The following is a 20,070-nucleotide window of genomic DNA, read 5'->3' as shown; positions in this document are numbered from 1 at the left end:
AATTTTATAGAATAATGGTGGAAGAAAAATTTGGATTTTGGAAAAAAGTCTGATAGATTAAGTTATAAGACAATAAATTTTAAAGTTCTTAAATATTTTTGTAGTTGCAAATATATCTTATAATCTTTTAAATACTAAAATATGTGTTCAAAATTAATGTATCTTTATCTTATATTTAAATGTCCACATGCTCTATGGAATTTTGAACACTTTTCAAAACTCTTTTTGATCCAAATGCAATTTTTAAAGTAATATTGAGTAATAATGATCCAATACTATTATTTTTAAAATGTGAGTATTTGTGTTAAAAGTTTTTCCTTTAGGCATTGAAATATCGAACTTTAATTTGAGAATATGTTATATAACATTGTGTTGGCTATGGCTGCGTACCGACGGAGCCCCAATCTTCAGCAAAATATGATGCGGCGCACAGAGTGATTATCCACCTGTGGCGGCGTTGGAAGTTCCTCGGAGTGGCGGTCTGTTTCCCAAGGTCCCAAATAAGAAGTCGAAAGGTTCCAAAAATGTGCGTTCGATTTAATTAGGTTATATAATTAAACATAAAAGAGAAGAGCACAGAGGGTGCTTCTGACTATATTGACTGTCGCTCGCAGATTAACTTGTCGGTTTTACATTTCATTTTCACCGAAGCTGCAGCTCTCCAAATTATGTATGTACATATGCACAAATTAGCTGTGATATGGTTCGATCTTTCGAACAAGACTACGAATAAAAGGCAAAGAAGAATGTCTGTAACTAGAGAGCTTACAGTGTGACGTCAGTTACACTGCAAGTTCTCGTGTTGACAATATACAGTCCAAACATTCTCCCCCCTAATGATATTATTAAAATATTATTAACTGCTTCTTCAACGTCTTCGGTTGGTTGGAGGTTGGACGCTAAAAAGATAATGCAACTTAGAATTGTTGTGGAGGGTCAAGATCACGATTTAACCAATTATCTTGTATGGGTAATGGGCACAATTTTGCTACTGGCCGTTTAATAATACCACTCTGAGACTGGAGTTTAACCACTCGAACCAAACCGTCTTGGCCGCAATGAGTTTCAGTAATTCGACCAAGAGCCCATAGATTAGACGGCAAACGTTCATCTTTAATGAGTACTAGATCTCCAGCCTGCAAGTTACGCCTATTTTCCAACCACTTCGGTCTCCGCTGCAAGCGTGATAGATAATCCGAGGACCAACGCTTCCAAAATTGCTGAACCAAGTGCTGACAGTTCCTCCATCTCTCGGTGGCACTTAGTTTATCGGCCTGCTCTGTTGGCATAGCGAGTAGAGCATCCCCAACTAAGAAATGGCCTGGAGTTAGGACCATCAAATCTTCCGGGTCATTGCTTAGCGGGCACAACGGACGAGAGTTTAAGCACGCTTCAATTTGAGCTAATACAGTGGCCAATTCCTCGTATGTAAGCGTACGATCACCAACTGTCCTTTTTAGGTGGTGTTTCATTGACTTAACACCCGCCTCCCATAGACCTCCAAAATGTGGAGCGGAGGGAGGGTTAAAATGCCACGTAATCCCGTCATCTGTGAGTTTACCTAGAATCGTTTTTTCGATGTACAACTTGTATGCCAACTTGTCTGCCTGCAGCTTCCGATTTGCCCCGACGAAATTTGTGCCACAGTCGCTATAAATATGAACACATTTTCCACGGCGGCCGATGAATCGGTGAAGTGCTCCAAGAAAAGCGTCCGATGTCAAATCCCCCACTGGTTCTAGGTGGATAGCTTTTGTTACAAGACATACAAAAACAGCGATATAGCCTTTAACCGAAGTCCGTCCTCTTCCTTTAGATGGCGAAATGTTGAACGGTCCTGCGTAGTCAATCCCAACTGACGTAAAAGCCTTCTGTGGCCGAATCCTGGCCGGTGGCAGATTACCCATCTTTTGGCTTGTAATACAAGGGTTAAATTTATAGCAAACAATGCATTTATGGATTTCTCTTCGTACGGCGTTACGTCCGTTGATGATCCAACATTTTTTCCTGATATGATTGAGTGTAAGGGCCGCACCTCCATGTAAGGTACTGACATGGCTATAACGAATGACCAAGCTTGTAAATGAATGCTGATAAGGTAGAATGTATGGGTGTTTTTCCGCCATCGGCAGCAGTGCGTCTCTCAAGCGTCCTCCAAGTCGAATGATTTTTTCCGATTCATCAAAATATGGATTGAGTGGTAATAGCGGACTTTGCTTATGTAACATTTTCCCTTCCGATAATAGTTTCCAATCGCCTGCAAAGCCTTCCATTTGGCACATACGAACCGCACACAAAAACCCTTCAGAAAGTTCTCTTATCGTGAGAGAATCTATTATTCGAGCAGATTTCGATATCCTGCAATTCCTTATAAATCTATGAATATAGGCCAGCATGCGAATGAGAAATGTGTACGATGAAAACCTTCCTAGTATATCGGATCCGTTCTCTTTCTCCACAGAAATAGCGTTGCAGTGCATCTGCTTCTGTTCGCTGGTGACTCGCATATCGGTTCCAGAATCTAGTTTTGTCGATGGCCACTCACAATCTTTAAATCTCAGCCACGGCGGTCCATTCCACCATAATTGGCACGATGCTAATTTAGTAACACTGATACCCCGACTTAGAAGATCGGCAGGATTATCCTCAGATGCTATATGTCGCCATTGTTTCCCATCGCATAGCTCCAAAATTTTGCTTATGCGGTTGGCAACGAAAACCTTCCACCTCGCAGCATCTCCTTGGATCCAGCTCAAAACGATCATCGAATCTGACCAAAATACAGTCTCTGCAAAATCAATATGAATAGTTAAGTGATCCTTTAAATACTTAAATATTTTCGCAGCAATGACTGCTGCACACAATTCCGCTCTTGGAATTGTAAGCTGCGGCTTGATAGGCGTTACCTTGCATTTCGCTAAAATTAGTTCCGCATGAAAGGCGTTCTCTCCTATCGGAATTCGTAAGTAAGCCGCCGCACCGTACGCGTATCCTGACGCGTCGCAGAACATGTGTAACTGTGGAGTTCCCTTTGACATTCCCCAAGCAATGTAGCGCGGTATATGAATCTTAGACAAGTTTGGTAGCTCTTGAATGAATTTCTGCCATTCTTTTTGAAGTTCCAATGGTACGTGGTCGTCCCAACTAAGTTTTGTCTTCCACAGAGCTTGCACCATTCGCTTTCCAACAACGGTGATTGGGCTCAACCATCCCATTGGGTCGAATAACCTCGCAATCGTCGAAAGCATCTTTCTCTTCGTTGGTGTACCTGTTGGGAGATCAAAATTAATTTGAAATCGAAACTCATCTTCATTGGGTTTCCAATATAATCCTAACGCTCTAATCGTCTCGTCACCTTGAAAGTTTAGAGGCTCTTTGGTTTCCCGATGTTCTAGAGGTATTCCTTCCAACAGTTGAGGACAGTTGCTGGCCCATTTTCGCAACTCAAAAGATCCCCTTCTCATCATTCCTCTAACTTGAGCTTGCAGTTCCTTTGCATCGGAAATACTATTTGCTCCAGATAAAACGTCGTCCACATACATCTGACGTTTAAGTACATTGGCTGCCAGCGGGTAGTTATGCTCTTCATCTTCGGCTAACTGCTGCATAACTCTAATGGCCAGATACGGAGCACAGCTCGTGCCAAACATGACCGTGCAGCAGGCATATTCCTCTACCTGGACAGTGTTGTCCGTTTTCCACAAAATTCTTTGAAATTGAGCATCCTTCTTATGTATATTAATACATCTATACATTTTTTCCACGTCCGCAAGGAATGCAAATCTTATTACTCTCCAGTTGATCAGTATTGCTGGAAGCTCCATGTGCAATTTGGGCCCTATTGCTAAGATTTCATTCAACGATTTCCCATTGCTCGTCTTCATCGATCCGTCAAAGACGACGCGCACCTTGGTAGTCGTTGACGATTCCTTGATTACTGGGTGGTGAGGTAAATAACAATGTGTGGCTCCCCCCGGGTAGCCTGTTTCTTCCGTTTGTCCAACTTGTGTAACAACCTTTTCCATTTGTCCCAACTCCAAGTATTCCTTTATGGTTTTGGAATACACCTCCTTCAGGTTGGCATCGTTGCGTAAACGCTTGTCCAAATGGCACAACCGTTTCAAAGCACCTTGACGCGACGACCCAATTACTAACTGGGGATCCAAAGCGGATAGAAATGGCAACCGCACTTGATATTTCCCTGAAGGTAACCGCACATGTGTATTAACAAAATGTTCCTCACACCACAAATCTTCCTTCGACAAAACTTCTGCTGCCTCATCCAACTGTTCAAATTCCCAGAATCTGCGAAGTAATCCTTCTAATTCCGCAGATGATTCGTCCTTGATTACGGTCACCGTATGCACCGAGACCTTTGTGATGGGTTCCTTAACTTTTCCTGATATTATAAATCCAAGTCGTGTGCTTTGAGCAATAGGCCAGCCATCCGGTCCACGATGTATTTCACTTAGCATCAATTCATCATAGATATCACTCCCCAACAATATGTCCACACCTTGTGGAACAAAATAATTAGGATCAGCCAGGCAAAACTGTTCAAATTGAGACCATTTTTCCACAGATAAGCGACGATTTGGCATGCGCTTACTCACCTTTGGTAACACATACGCAGTCACACTATACCTTGCCTGTGTCTCAAACCTTGATCCAAAACATAAAAGAACGGAAGAAGACGCTTCGGTAACTTGGGCGTTGGCCAGTCCATTAACCTTAATGTATGCCTTTTGACGAGTTAGTCCCAACTTCTGAACTACGTTTTCCGATACAAACGAAGCTTGCGATCCTTGGTCAAGAAATGCTCGGAACTGTAGTGTAAACCCTTCTGCTGACTGGATCAGAACTAACGCTGTTGGCAATAGCACTTCATAACTAGTCCCAGTTGTACTCGAAGTCCCGCTAATTGCGTTGGAAGTAACTTGTTGCACCTGCTCATTTGGCTCTTTAGTTAGCCGAACCCGATCCAAATGTATGAGCGTGTGATGCCGATCTGCGCATATCGAACAATTGTTTTTAAGTTTGCACCTTCGTGAGTTATGGTTATTCCCCAAACAGTTGAAGCACAAACGTTGCTTCATAACAGCTTCCCTCCGTGCTGTTAGATGCATACTTTCGAAAACCTTGCAATCTTGGACGGAATGACCGTTCTTGCAACACATGGCACATTTCTGCTCCGATCGGGCGACAAAGGAAGATTTCACATCTCGGCGCTTCTCAGATGATCCCGATGCTCCCTTTCGATCCTTGTTAGACAATATTGTCCTCTCGCCACTGGCGGACGTAAGCATAGTCCTGTATTGTCCATCGAGATGCGCGGATAATTCTTCGAATGTTGGTAACTCCTGCGAAGTAGCCAGGGATTTTTCCCAGTCCAACCGCAGCTCCGCAGGTAGTTTCTTCGTTACCATGTAAACTATGACATGACTTTGATCGAAAAGGTTAACGCCAACCTTTTCCAATGATTTAATACAAGAACGACAAGTTTGTAAAAACCCCTTAAGCGAAACAGGGTCATCGCTCTGCACCATGGGCTGTTGTTCTAGTACCTGCATATAATGTTGAAACAGAACACGCTTATTATCATATAAATTTAATAACATTTGCCAAGCTACATGATAATTTGTTTCGATCAGTGTTAGATGTTGGATATCTTTGATTGCTTCCCCTGACAAAGAATCTTTGAGGTAATGGAATCGATGTAGATCAGTGAGTCTAGGGCTATTATGAACTCGCGCTTCAAATATTTCCTTAAATGCCGGCCAATCTACAAATTCACCGCTAAATATAGGCAATTTAACCGTGGGAAGTTTAACCTCATCGATCATGGTTTGGTCTGGTGCTATAAACCGTGACGGTAGCGCGTTGCGATTCCCATCCTGAAAATCAAGATTGTTAATTCCTGTTGATGCCAAAAGTCGATCCTTAGTCTCATTTAGGTCAGTTCTAATCTGCGCCACACTATCAATATACGCTTCTTGGAACTTTCCTTCAAGATCTGCCTCCATATAATCGTTCCGAACCAATTCGTCATCCGAACGCACCAATTTTCGATGGTTCTCTCGGAACTCCATGCGAATATTGGCCAGAGATTCTAATCTAGTCTCCATATGCGCTTCCGAATTATTAGTGCCAGCTTTCCGAAAGTTCTCTAACATGCGGCGTACAGAATCAATCAAAGCTGATTGCTCCGCAATTAATTCCTCAAATGTCTCAGCCATGACCTTGACCCTCTTTCTCACAACAAAACACAGTGCACTAACCTTCTACAATAACCTCTTCGCGCTCCAGCGTAGTCCAAGTAGTGACCCACAGATAATCCACTCAGTCCAAGAGAAGTCTTCCCGGGTTTCGGCACCAAAATGTGTTGGCTATGGCTGCGTACCGACGGAGCCCCAATCTTCAGCAAAATATGATGCGGCGCACAGAGTGATTATCCACCTGTGGCGGCGTTGGAAGTTCCTCGGAGTGGCGGTCTGTTTCCCAAGGTCCCAAATAAGAAGTCGAAAGGTTCCAAAAATGTGCGTTCGATTTAATTAGGTTATATAATTAAACATAAAAGAGAAGAGCACAGAGGGTGCTTCTGACTATATTGACTGTCGCTCGCAGATTAACTTGTCGGTTTTACATTTCATTTTCACCGAAGCTGCAGCTCTCCAAATTATGTATGTACATATGCACAAATTAGCTGTGATATGGTTCGATCTTTCGAACAAGACTACGAATAAAAGGCAAAGAAGAATGTCTGTAACTAGAGAGCTTACAGTGTGACGTCAGTTACACTGCAAGTTCTCGTGTTGACAATATACAGTCCAAACAAACATTTTAACAGCCTTTCAATTACAATCCTTCAAAAGGACAATATAAATTAATTTTTTTTTGTATCAAATATTAATATTCATTAAATTTAAATTTGCAAATTTAATATTTAATACCCAAATAAAGCCCCCCTCTGATTTACCAGTTGAAAACTCCCTCCCGAGCTGATGAAAAGTGCACTTTGTGGAGTGCTCTCTGTGTGAAAATTGTGGAAAGGAAATACAACAAAAACTTGAACTCAAGTGTTGAAGTGTCTTGAACAAACAAACAAACAAGCGGCAACAGGAACAACAACAACAACAACAACAACGGCATCGACAACTGTGAGACACCAGACAGCGATGCCGACAAACAGACAAATGGGACACAAGAGGGGGCGGGGCAGGGGGTGGCTGTGGGGGTTGGGCGGTAAAAGGGGGCAGAGGTGCAGCGGGGGAGGGGGAGCGACAGCCACACACTTGTAACTGCATGCTAACATGTTTCACCTAAAAAAAAAATAAACGGAAAAAGCAACAAAAAATTTTATTTATTTATTAAACGAAAAAAAAAAAATAGATATATAGGCAAACTTGTTTACAGTTGTTGCTGTTTTTTTTTTTGGTTGTTGTTGCTCGCATATTAAATACACATACACACTCTTTTTGGCCAGGCTACAAAGACGAATGTATGCGTTTATATATATGCAAATGGGAAGCTCCGACCATCCGCCTAAATTCATAAAGTTTTGTATTTTTTTTCTTTTTTTTTTTTTGAGTTGACAGCGGTTACATCATTTCACCGTTATGCGTATGACATTAATTTTTGCATACGGCGACAGGCATAAATTAATTTCTTCTTCAAATTCCAGTAGAAATTAATGGCGCCGAAGCAGGAGCAGTTGAAAAGCCATCGTTTATTTGGATCCCCTGGACAGTCACGCTGCCCTGATTGTGGTTCTGTGTTGGCCGCTTGCAAAATGACCGCGTTTTGCCCAATATTTACCATTTCCTCACCAGCCCGAGCTTTTTCTTCTACGACTTTGAGAGCCCCGCCGGTGGCTCAGTTTTCCTTTCGCTTTCATTGACGCGTGAAGTGGCTCGGAGCGTAGGGCAGGAATATATAGTAGTCGAAAAGACGAAAAGTCGAATAGCAGCAGCACCACCAGTACCACCAGCAGCAGCCAACCACAGCAAAAACGGCAAGAAGAAACTGGAAAATCTATGCAGAATGCAACGAATTTGTACATACTCTTAGGCGATTTTTTTTGGAATTTTACACAAATTTTTAAGTTGAGTCAGAGATTTGGCAAAGTTTGTATAACTAATCTGGGCGTGTTAGCCACATTACACATTCAGAAATGAGAAGAGTGATTCACTAGTTTAAATACTATGGTGTCACCGAAATATGTAAAACTTTGACGTCAGTTGGGTTTAAATTCAATCACCGAAATCACAGAGTCAAAAGGTATTACTGAAATAAGTTTCTAATTTCACTCATTAAAACCATAATAATAGTTTGTTATATAAATTTATATAAAATTATAATATTTTAGCAACTAATAACAATATCTTTGCTTACAGATCATTCAAATATACCTTTGCCTAGTTCGAAATGATTTTAAAATAATTTATTTCTATGAAAAGTATACCATTTTTTAAACATTTGTTGAATAAATTGATTTAAATAATAATTAAGATCATAAAGGGCATGACAGTCTTATAAGCAGAAAGTTCCTGTATTTTAGTTTTTATCAACATCTTATTTTCCAACGTATTCAAGTCATTAGATTGTAATGGAATTTTTAAATTTAGAATTCAAAGATAGATAAATCAAAATAGAAAAGAATGCTTTAAAAACCGCTTCGACAGGCTGATATAAGAAATTTAGATATCATAATGTAGATCTCAGATATGCTTAATAATTATAATCATTTTCAATTATTACCCAAGCTCCTCATAGAACAAATGGACCCTCCTCGTAGGGCATTCAAAAATGCTTAGTTAATGTGCATTACATTTTCGTGATTCTGATCGATATCGCCAGGCGAGCGTCTCGTCTCCGTAGTTAATAGAGCTTTTGTTGCAGACATAATCAGCGAAGCAGAAATGCGGCCCCCATCCATCCCCATTTCCCCCGCAGTCGAAAACAAAAAACTCCATAGTCATAGCCGTCCTTATAGATACCATGTGCTTTTTTTCGCCGGATTTTTGATGATCGAGCAATTAAGGCAAATGCATAACCGAAAGATCCCCTGACCGAACTTCAATTTCAATTATTTGTCAGCGGCAGAAGGCCCACATGCTGCATAATACCCCAATATCGAACGATCGGCGTACGATAATTGATAATGGAAATATGTGTGTGTGTGTGTGTGTGTGTGTGTGAATGTAAACTGTAAACTGCATATAAGAAAACGGGGAAAAGACGGACGCCGAGGCACGAAAACCAGCAAGAAAATCAAGCAAACCAACCATAATAATATTAATTCCAGTGTGTGCCTCCACGTTCGCTGGTATTGGTATGAGAAACTGGGTCAGCGTGTCGACAAATATATGCACACATGTAAGTTGCTGTTGCTGCCGTGCTGTTGCTGTTGCTGCGGTAGTGTTGCTGTTGCTGCCGGGGAGCGATAGAAAGTGAAAACGAAGCAGCAGCAGCAGCAACGGCAGCAAACGGCGACTACGACAACAAAATGGCTATGACGAACGTACTGCGGCAAGAAAAATCACATAATCGCCGTCGACAGCGACGCCGGCAGCAGCAGCAGCAGCAACAACAACAGCAACATCATCAACAACAACAACAGCAACATCAAGACGAAGAAGGGCGATCGGCGGGCAAATGAATTATAATTTAGGGAAAATTATGCACGCAGCACTGTAAACATAAATAAATAAATAACAGCCATAAAAAATTGAGCCACAAATTAAACTCACGTCGCCAAAATGGGTGAAAATAATAAAAAGAGTTTCTTTCGAACCCACTTTTGGGTGGCCCTTTCCAAAAAAAATCAAAAACAATTATTATAAATTTTAATGGTCTTTGGATACATAAATCAAAACAGATCATATAACAGCTTGGATCAAGTGGGAAGAGGGAAAAGTTTTTGGAAGTCGTTAAGTTTTTTATTGTTTTGATTAAATTTAAACATTTTATCACATAGAGATCTCAAAAAGATAAAAATAAAGCTTTTGGTGTCTTAAGGGAATTTGGTAAATATAATATACATTGGAAATATAAAAGTAGATCCGCAATATAATTTAAAATAAATAAACACTTCTAAATAAAAATGCATTGAATATAAAATGGGGAATTAATTATTTCAAAATACCGACTAATGTTATGTAATCAGAAAATAAAATATCTTAGTAAATTAATATAAATAAGTGCACAAAAATAATCTAGGTTGCTTATATAAGTAGTTCATAAAGCCATGTTCCCTGGGGTCATCAATAATATCACGTATACGCCATGTCTTCTGCTTCCCCAAGCCAATAATAAAGTACTAAGCTTTAAAAAGCATTAAACTAGATATTGCATAACCGGCAAGTCCCTATAACAATATAGATTCCAAGTAATAGCCGAAGTACCGAAAAAAATCAATTTCATGTGGAAATTAGCGCACGTTTGTCGACTGTTTACCTTTGAGAGGGCCATAAATTGATGTGCTCCGAATAAAAACAAATGGAAAGAGAAGCCAAAATAGATAAATATGTCAACGGCAATACAAAGGGAATCAAAGTAATCCCCCGATCTCCCCGACATCTCCGGCATACCGATATAGCGATAGACACAATCAAAATCGTGACAAGGCAATTACAAGCGGCAAAGCGAAAGGGAGGCATCAGGAGAAGCCAAAATTCGAAGCCGAAGCCTTTGAGCCAAAAAATCTCTGCCAAATGGTCAAAAATTTTGAGTGAGGTGAGGATTTCATGTTACTGCCTAGTCAGAAAAGCTATTCAACCGGTTAAGGATAGGCCCGTGGACCCGATGCCAACAGCCAACAAAACCACGCCCAAACAAGAAAGCGCGTGGAAGATTACAGGCCCGTGATTAGGCCAAACAAATTTCCAGTGTGCCTATGAGTGGGCAGAACTGCAGCCCGAAAAGAAGCAACCGTCGACCAATATAGCGCTGGACTAACTGGCTAAGCTGCAAAAATCAACGAAGCGCTGCAAAAAAAAAATGCACAACAAAAAGTCCAACGGCAGCAGGCGATTGCGAAAGCCTGCGAAGATACTCCAAGACAAGCCAAATCGTAGTTACAGTCGCCGTTTGGCGATGGCAATTCTTTTAAATAAAAATGGGTATTTCAAACATTTTTATTTATGTACGTATCCATGAAACCCAGTGTTGACTAAATATATCTAGATTATATTTGATTTATTTGAGATACTTCCCTTTAACATATTTGTATAAGCCATTTAAAGTAGCCCTCATATCCGAAAGTAAAAATAACAATTTATTATATCTTGTTTATTTATAGGAAATCTAACGATATGGAATGTTAGTTATCTCACCATTTTTCCCCATTACAAACTTTTTAAAAATAGGTTAAATTTGGTGTCAATTTTCTAAACAATTACATTAGTATATACTGAAATTTAAATATTATGAGTAAATATTTTAATAATGCCATTAGATTTAATGATCTAAGTTACACATTATTCATTTTTATTTTTACAGACTTATTGGCTGACATATCCTTATTTTTTAAATAGGCTCTTTGGCTAGCTATTCCGATGCCTAATAGCTCAACAAATTACCAAAATAGCTGGCTAAGAGTTTCTGACCCAAATTATTGACTGCGTGACTGTTTTCTCGCTAATCACGACCCACTTGCCGCCCCCGTGACGAATCGCTTGCATCTCTAGACGCTAGTTGCTAGTCACTAAGTCACTAAGTCACTAAGTCAGTCTGTCGGGCGGAATGCGAGCTGCCGCCCCCTTTCTGGTCCGCCCCTGCCATTCCATCCTATTCCACCTATTCCACACCATTCCATACCGCTCCATGCCAACCGAATCCAACCCACTCCCGCCTCGTTCGCGATCCCCCGATCCGTTTGGCATACATATTTGTTAGTAGCTGGGTTTTGTTTTGTTTAGCGCTTTTGGCCCGGGCCTGGTTATATCATCGAGCACTCTTACGACGTGCCGCAGCCAAATGGTCAACAGCTTGGTCGCTTGGCTGGAGTCGCAGTTGCTCCAGCCGACCAGCCGACCAGCAGACCATCAGACCAGCCGACCGACTTAGGAGCCAAGAGCTGCACTGAAAGAAATTATTGGAGGTTTCTTCTCAATCCTCATTCTGTTACCCTATTTGGAAAATAGAGCAGACTTAGTGTTTGAGTTATATTATTAATTTTTAATCACCTACCAAAGAGAAATCTCATTCACTTTCTATAAAATTTAGCAGGAGCCAAACAGCAAGAAGTATGCGATAACCTTCAAGAACCGGATCACCTGAACCATATTAAAAAATATTTTTACAAAATATAATCATGTAAAAAAAATATAATATTTAATAAAAACACTCTTTAATTCTATGAATCCCATAACATAAGTACACTTATCTTTCAAGGTGCAATTTAAAAAATTGAATATACAATTTATAATTAGATCCTTAATTATAAGTTCCTATTTATTTTTCTTCGGTGACTCCCATTGAATCACTATGAAAATAATAGTATATAATCTTTTTCTATTACTCTTAAAGTCTATACTTATGTTTTGTAAATATGTAAATATAATTAAAGATCAATAATTATGTCAGCTCTTATTTAATTTCCAAAGTGCAAATACTTATCTTTGTCTTATACAGAACATAAAATATGAGCACATTCATTTGTGGATAACCCAGACCCAAAACAAAAATTAAATACAAAATTAAAGATCCTATAAGTTAACTTAAATATTTCTCATCTGTGCAAATAGTGATAAAATCTATTCGTTTATTTAAAATCATCCCAAAAATAAAGTATTTAAAATATAGATCGTATAAATTATAGACAATACCTAACTCCTGTGCAAATACTAAGACATGATTTATTGATTCAAGTATTTGTTTAAATAAAAGTAAGTTTCTATGATATAGGTAAGGGCCATATTTTTTTCCTCTGCAAAAACAGAGCCATAAGAGCCATGACTGTAGCCCGAGTCCAAGCCAAAAGCCGAGCGCGCGCTTTATGCATTTTGGAAGCGGTACGCGGATGGGGAGGGGAGGGGAGGGGCGGGGCAGAAAACGGCGCTAAATGGCCGAGTGGCCGACTGGTTGCTTGGCTGGTCAGCTGTCCGATCGCCGGATCGGTGGATCGTTGGGGTCCGGAGCCCCCTCCTCCTCCTCCCCCTCCTCCCCATCCCCCTCCTCCTCTTCGCCCCACTCTCACTATTCATTCATTCAGTTGTGCGTCGTCGCTCGCTGTATTTGAATAATGTTTGACCCAAATTCGAGTTTTGTGCGCTGTCTCTGTGTCTTTTTATTTTTCCCTCCTGACAAGAAAGTGTTAGTTACTAACAAAAGCCTAGCTGAAAAGTCAACAATGTCTATTCACCTTATTTTTTTTTTAAACTTTTTGCATTCAAGCGGCTTTTATCATTTTGCTGTAACAGACAATCGGCAATTTTTTGGGCTGCGTGTGAAAAGTTTCGTTCGGCTCGCTAAAAGTTGGACATTAAGATATCAAAAATATGACAACCAGAAATTCACAAAGTGGATTTGGCCAACTCGAAAAACTGCAGGCGAAGAAATAAAAACATTCGAGAAACGCACGTCGATGATTCAGACTAGTAAACAACCATCGTCCTTGAGCCACGAGTCAACAGTTTATAAATAAAAGCAAACCATTAGCCATGGGAAAGTTGTTGATAAATATTCAATTTATTTCGGGGCGATTCCCAGAGGGATTGATCTCAATTTTTTTGGAAGGTAGATTAGTAACAGGAAATCATTAATGGAATTGTTAGAAAGGTATATCTTAAGGCATTTACTTAGCAAAAGGGGTTATCAAAGAAAAGGCTAAGTTCCTAATTTATACTCCCTAATTGAATGTATTATTTATTAGCAAAGTTTCATCACTATTTTCTAACACCTGCAGAGGTGTAAACGTTAGATAACATCAACATTTGACTTATTTGATTTAATATGTGTATTAAAGTGATTTGGGTTAAGTATCTTTTGAACTCATAAGCCTTTATTGTGCCCAATTCCCCGTGGGGCTTCAGAAATATGCTGGCTCATTGAGTGCCGTTAAAAGGCCATTTTACATATGACATAAAACAAAATAAGAGCCATGTGATCGTGCTTAACATATTTGGCTTAATGCTGTTCGTTTGGCCAAGTGAAAAATCCGTAGCCAGCACATTAAATCATGGTGGAAAAAGAGAGCGCTCGCCGAGTTGAGCTGTTTACATGCAGTTAAACTTGATGAAAATGTCAAATGTTTTTAGTTTAAGACAAAGGCCACAGCCATACACAAAAGTAATGAACAGGGAAGCAACAACAATGGCAGCCAGTGACAACAACAAACAGTGCAGGCAACAACAACAACATTAAACAATCAAAAGCGCAGATACGTGAGCTTATGAACGTGGCTCCGAGTGTCAAACGTCGGCCACTTTAGTGGGCCCACAAAACGAAGTTGGAACTTTGAGCCCTAAACTCGCATTTCGCATGAATCATTCATCACAGGAGTCTTTTGTTGGAAAGAGTCGTGGAAAAATATAAGTTTCCTCTGTGAATTTGTACTTAAAACTATGTTTATGGTATGCAATGTGGGTATAAATTATAGTTATGTGAATATCTTTAAGCCCTTAAAAGGATAACATATTTTAAATAATTTTCAAATATTTATTAAAGGTGACTCCCATAAATAAATGACAAACTTTTGGGATTTAAAATGCTAAATACTTTGTGTTTTTATGGGTAATAGCGCATAATTTATTTTATTGAACATAGAAATTAATATCGAATAATTACATTACATGTTTTTTTATAATATATATTTATAATATTTGATTTGATGATTTATAAATCAATTCCACTTACTTTTACCCTACCTCCAACCCTTTAAATATTTTAATTCAATAGCAAAATTACCTTTTCTATTTTTAAACTTAAAAATATACGTTTCTAATTGTCTTCATTTTGTTGTATGCATATTTTTATTCTATTTCTGTTTCTATCACATGGACCAAAACATGCCGTTCCTTGTGGAAAAACTTTACAGCTGCTACCTTGCACTGTTTAGAATTTACAATGATGCCTCATTCACTCATAAATATGCACTACATTCGGCTATATGTGTGTTTTGTTTCTGTTTATCAGCCGCAGAGTTCAATATATGCCGACTGCGATAAGTCTAAGAACTTGCTTCCTTTTAGCGATTGGCTTCGTCGAAATGCGCATTAATTCCCAGCCGCATCTGTATCTGTATCTGTATCTATGTGGATATATGTATCTATGTATCTGCGCGGCGGCAAGGCAATCAATCAAGCGACAGGCGGCACAATCACATTAGCATTTGCATCAAGTCGCATTGCAAATCTGCTGCTGCAAATCGGTGGGGAGATGGCCGAACACTCGAGGTCCATTTCATTCAATTGGCAATAGTTATTAGCACCTATTTACCTTACTATTACCCACCGACCGACCGACTACTTGCCACTTGCTACCTGTGGCAACAACTCATTAGACAAATTGCCCGGCTTCGATTTGATTGATTTGCAGCAATGGCAATTACAAATGGCCAAAGTAGAAAAAGTATCTCCACTTGTTGTCAGTTTTGTAAGTCGCAAAAAAAAACTGGGGCGACTTGAGTTTAGCTGCCTTTCTTGGGAATATAAAAAATGAAAATGTGCCATAACGGCACACTCGCTGTACTTTGTGTGTCTTCCAAATTAAATGGAGTTAACTGTTCACTGTTGGCCACGACGTGCGTTAACCAAATGTCAACGGTTAATAAACCCGGCCCAAAATTAAACTCCACTCGAGATTCCACGAATTGGCAGGCGATAAAAACCTGGCCATAGAAGATCTCGGCTTGTAAAACAGTGGCCAATGGCTAAGTACAAGTATTTTGGCACTCACATGCTGTACCCGAAAGTGTTAATGGATGGGGCACTTTGGCAGTGCCCACTGTAATAACCACTCGATGCCAAAGTTAATTAACACACAATCAGCCAGCAAAACACACACACATATTGGCAAAACCTTAGACCCACTAAAAAAATAAAGAAAAGGCGAGACACCAGATGGAAAAACGAAAATAAAAAAAAACCATTGCAATAATCACAAAACATACGTCGGCACTTCAATGCGCGAGAATGCACCGAAATTAGCCAAAATACAAAAACTAAAGGAGAAGAGGAAAAGAGGAAAAGCCAAGAAAAACAGAAATTAAAGTTGTAAGATTACAACAGTAGCAGATTGGAGCTGAGTTGAGTTGAGTTGATCTGAGTGTGTGTTTTTTGGTTGGCAGAGGAGTCAGCCAGCCAGCCAACATGCCATGTGAACCAATTTGTGGCATCAATCTCAGGCGTGATGTGAAATTGGCCAAGACGACAAACTAAATGAATTGCGGGAATGGCATTAGTTATTCTGCCTCGGATCACTTGACTCCTCCATTTGGGAGGTGAACTCTCTGATGCAACTCTTTTTACCGGCTAATTGTGTGCAAAAGTGATTGATAAAACACATTGGCTGAGTCACCAGCGATGGCATCAGTTAGTCATCTATTAAATATCTGCAAATCGCATCAAGTCATTTGGTCATTGTTGGCAAATTAGGTAAATACATGTCTTCGAAATGCACCATCCTGCAAGACATTTTAATGGTTTAATGGCTTTTAACTTTCAAAAATCAGTTCTTAGTGGCCGACGATGACAGAAACGATCATGTAAACAATCATTAAGAAAAGGTAAACCATTGGTTATTACTAATTATTAAAAAAAAACAGGCATTCCCCTTTCTAGAAACAAATTATTCTACTAAATGGTCAACACTATTTGTTTTATATTTAAGTATATTAAAGCTAGAGAGACACAAAGGTTTAATATTATTATTTGACAACCATTTAACAACATTTATGATTTATATATAGATTGCCTCAAAACTAAATATATTTTTCAAAAAGTCTTACATTTTAAAAGAAATAATCATAATATTAGACTTTCGAAAGCACCTAATTTTAAGTATAAATGTTAACATAAAGTAAAAATTTTTAAAAAACTAAAAATACCTTTAAAATATGGTTAACATTAGCTGTAATAGAGTCCATAAATTGTTATGCCAATAAATCTGCGGAAAGAGATGAATGAACGTAGTTAAAAGTCTATTAACCAACCGAATTAACTGCAAATGGTATTGATTCGTCCTTGAGTGCCCATAACTTTAGTGCATTGATTACACAAATAATTTGCATGTACTGGGCCAAAGCTCTTACCACTTTTCGTATATCATTTGCTTATGACAGCGTTGAGAGCGTTGTTTGCTGCCGTTTTAATAACTTTGGCTGGCTAAAATGCAGCGATTGGGCTTAGAAGGCCCAGCCCAAAATGGAACTCACCTGAAGCACTTCCGCTGCACTTATGTACCATGGGGCACTTGTTGTTGTTGGTAAGAAACTTGGCAACGTTGCAAGTGAACGTCTGCCAAACATATGAGCCGGGGTTTTCGCTTTTTCGGATTTTTTTTTTGGGCCCACTGCGGTCGCATCAATGACCAAGTCAAGCGTGTATTTTCGTATTTTCGTGTGGGCCTCTGTCTCTCTGTTTTTTTAGCTCTGCGGATTTTCCTAGCTGCAATTTGTCTCGTTATTGTTGTTCTACTCGTGTTTGTCTGTTAACCACAAAAGACAACCAAGAAAACACGTAGAAAATTGATGGCAGAAAATCAAAAAGCAGCGTAGATCGGGTCTAGCCGCCGTTGTCTAAGTCCAATCTAAACTAGTCGAGGCGTTTGCGGTGGCTTTTGGCTACCACAGAGTGCATTGACGTGTTGTTTGCATGTGCCCCCAGCACCACTGCACCACCAGCCCCCCTCCCCTTGCCACGCCCCTCCCCTTGCCCCCTTGCCCCCTTGCCACTTCAAGCGGGTTTCGTTTTTTGGCTTTCTGAAGAATCGGCAACTAGCTGGAAAAAAAACTCGATTTTTTCTTTGATTTTTTTTGCCATGCTTCTACTGCAGTTTCTCGGCGAGTGCAATGCACTTCCCCGAGCAAAAGTATCCAGCTTCAGATTCAGCTTTATTTTCAGCTTCAGCTTCAGATAGTCGGAGCTGCACAAGTCGAGATCCAAGAGCCGCAGATATAGTCAGCAGATCCAGCCGAGTGAGGAGTAGGTAGGTAGGTTGGTAGGTAGGTTGCTGGGTTGTTGTCGTCTCGGGAAACTGGGTCAATCACTGCTGCTGTGCTGCCTCGCTTCATGTTTTGGATTTTCTGATTTTCTTATTTTCCTATTTTCCGATTTTCTTGCCTCCTTCTGCCGGACGACGACTGGCTTTTTGGATGACGGCGCCAAATGAGTGTAAGTTGGCAACTATTTTATTGCTTTTTCATTTGCCTATTTCTGCGCGATGTCTTGCTGCACGGCAAAAAATATGTGTGATGCTTGATTAGATGGGGATTTCTTTGTGAGAAAAATGCTGCTGTCAATGCTTCAATAATTTATCATGTGATAAGAATTTATTCTTTTAAGAAGGAAATAGTTATTGGTTTTTTTTTAAGAAACATTACCCTTTATTTTTTTAGTTTTAATAAGAAGAAGTTATAGAGCTTGATAGTCAGAAAATGGTAACTGGTTATTACAAAGGAGCGTCTCAATTATGATAGTGGTCAATTATTCTGAGAGATTGTTCGAGATTATTATTAGAGTTACATTTTGGGACAAGTTTTTAAATGATCAGTTTGTCACAAATAGATTTTATTCTTAAATTCCATTGTCGTAAAATATATATTGTATAACCTTTCTTTTCTTTTGTGTACATATATGCTTTATTTATTGGAATTTCTCTTTAATGAGATTAACAATAAGTAGAATAAATCTTAAAAATAACCTCGAGGAATTAATATAAATTCATATATTATCTATAAATTAATTATTTACACTTTCAAAATGAATGTTAGGTAGGAGTGCCTGCTTATTTTTAGAAAAAAAGGGGAAGTGTACCAGCCTTTAACATTTTAATTTAAAATCTATGTTTTTCAGTGCATAAATCTTGACGAATAGGGTTATGGATGTTTTGACTTATTATATTATCTATTATTACAGTTGAAATCTAAAAAAATATTTTTTATTTTTAGAAATTTTCCTATTCAAGTTTATTGAGATGACAAGTACTTAAATTCTTTTAATGACTGCTGCTGTTGAATTTGGCAGATTGATGATGGCACATTTGGCATCTGACTTGGCCCACTTTTCAGAGCCGGGTTCTCAGCTTCAGACGACGGGGAACTTCCGCTCCGCATAACCCTTCCCTTTGACCTCTTGTAGTGACATAACTAACGGTTAAACGCACTTTAACCGGCCACTAAAGTGGCAGACGGAAGAACGTGTTATAATGTTTTAGCCGGCTCAAAAAAAAAAGGTTCTCGGTTCTCAGTTCTCAGTTCTCAGTTCTCGCAGTCATTCAGAAAAGCCGGCCGGCTCATTCGATCAAAAACATAAATAAAACTGGTTCTCTCTTGCATTTACCTCTTCTTTCCATTCTTGTTCCGTATGTCTGGCGTTTTGTTCTTAGCCGACTTTGTTATTGGCTTTTTGGTTGTTTTTGGTTGGTTTTTTATGTAAAGCTTTGTTTGTGTCACGAGACCGCTAACGTCGTTTAATGTCTTTTAATTCTGGCGAATTGCCGCATTTGAGGGCCGAGAGAGTCGGTTAATGGAAAGGTTTGTGCGACTTAAAGATCCGCTCGAGATTATAATGTAGCAGCTTTGAATGTACTTTGAGCGCGTGTGGCAAGTAGATTTTTATGTGGAAAAAATTACGGTTAATTGGTTGGATCTTTCGAGAAAATTACACTCACATATGAATAAGATAAATTACTTTTTCTTCACTTATTAAAAAGAATATGCTTAATTGTATTCTCAATTTGTTCAGTGTCAGGTCGGCTTAGAATTAAATATTAATTAAATTAAACACTTAACCAAACCTTGAAGGAATTCTAATTGGAAATTCAGAGAGAGAGTTCTTCAAAACCAAAAAAAAAGGAATGTATACTTATTTATTGTTGTTGGTCTTATTTATTACATATATTATAAATACA

General features: G+C 39.2%; 1 protein-coding gene across 2 annotated transcripts; it reads right to left on the bottom strand.

Annotated features, from left to right (window-relative positions):
- Window positions 1-497: 497 nt before the first annotated feature.
- Window positions 498-6,429, bottom strand: LOC123038150. 2 transcript variants are annotated; one of them, XM_044462022.1, is made up of 2 exons: window positions 3,356-6,429; window positions 498-3,268 (listed from the first exon to the last, which is right to left on the bottom strand). In XM_044462022.1, exons 1-2 carry the CDS (start codon window positions 6,234-6,236, stop codon window positions 918-920), a joined length of 5,232 nt encoding a protein of 1,743 aa, XP_044317957.1. In that variant the 5' UTR covers window positions 6,237-6,429; the 3' UTR covers window positions 498-917. The 2 variants fall into 2 exon arrangements, with proteins under 2 accessions (XP_044317957.1, XP_044317958.1); XM_044462023.1 differs by having other exon boundaries at window positions 2,715-2,788; window positions 2,907-6,429.
- Window positions 6,430-20,070: the final 13,641 nt, after the last annotated feature.

This window comes from Drosophila rhopaloa, unplaced genomic scaffold (genome assembly GCF_018152115.1).
Source record: "Drosophila rhopaloa isolate 14029-0021.01 unplaced genomic scaffold, ASM1815211v1 contig_115, whole genome shotgun sequence".
NCBI classification, from domain to species: domain Eukaryota; kingdom Metazoa; phylum Arthropoda; class Insecta; order Diptera; family Drosophilidae; genus Drosophila; species Drosophila rhopaloa.
This window is presented reverse-complemented; position numbering and strand designations above follow the sequence as displayed.

Bases quoted from the DNA above. Each gene is read 5' to 3' on its own strand.
- LOC123038150 (XM_044462022.1), bottom strand. From the start codon at position 6,236: ATGGCTGAGACATTTGAGGAATTAATTGCGGAGCAATCAGCTTTGATT. The intron at 3,269-3,355 runs GTGACGAGACGA...ATCTCCCAACAG, and splicing joins AGAGCCTCTAAACTTTCAAG to GTACACCAACGAAGAGAAAG.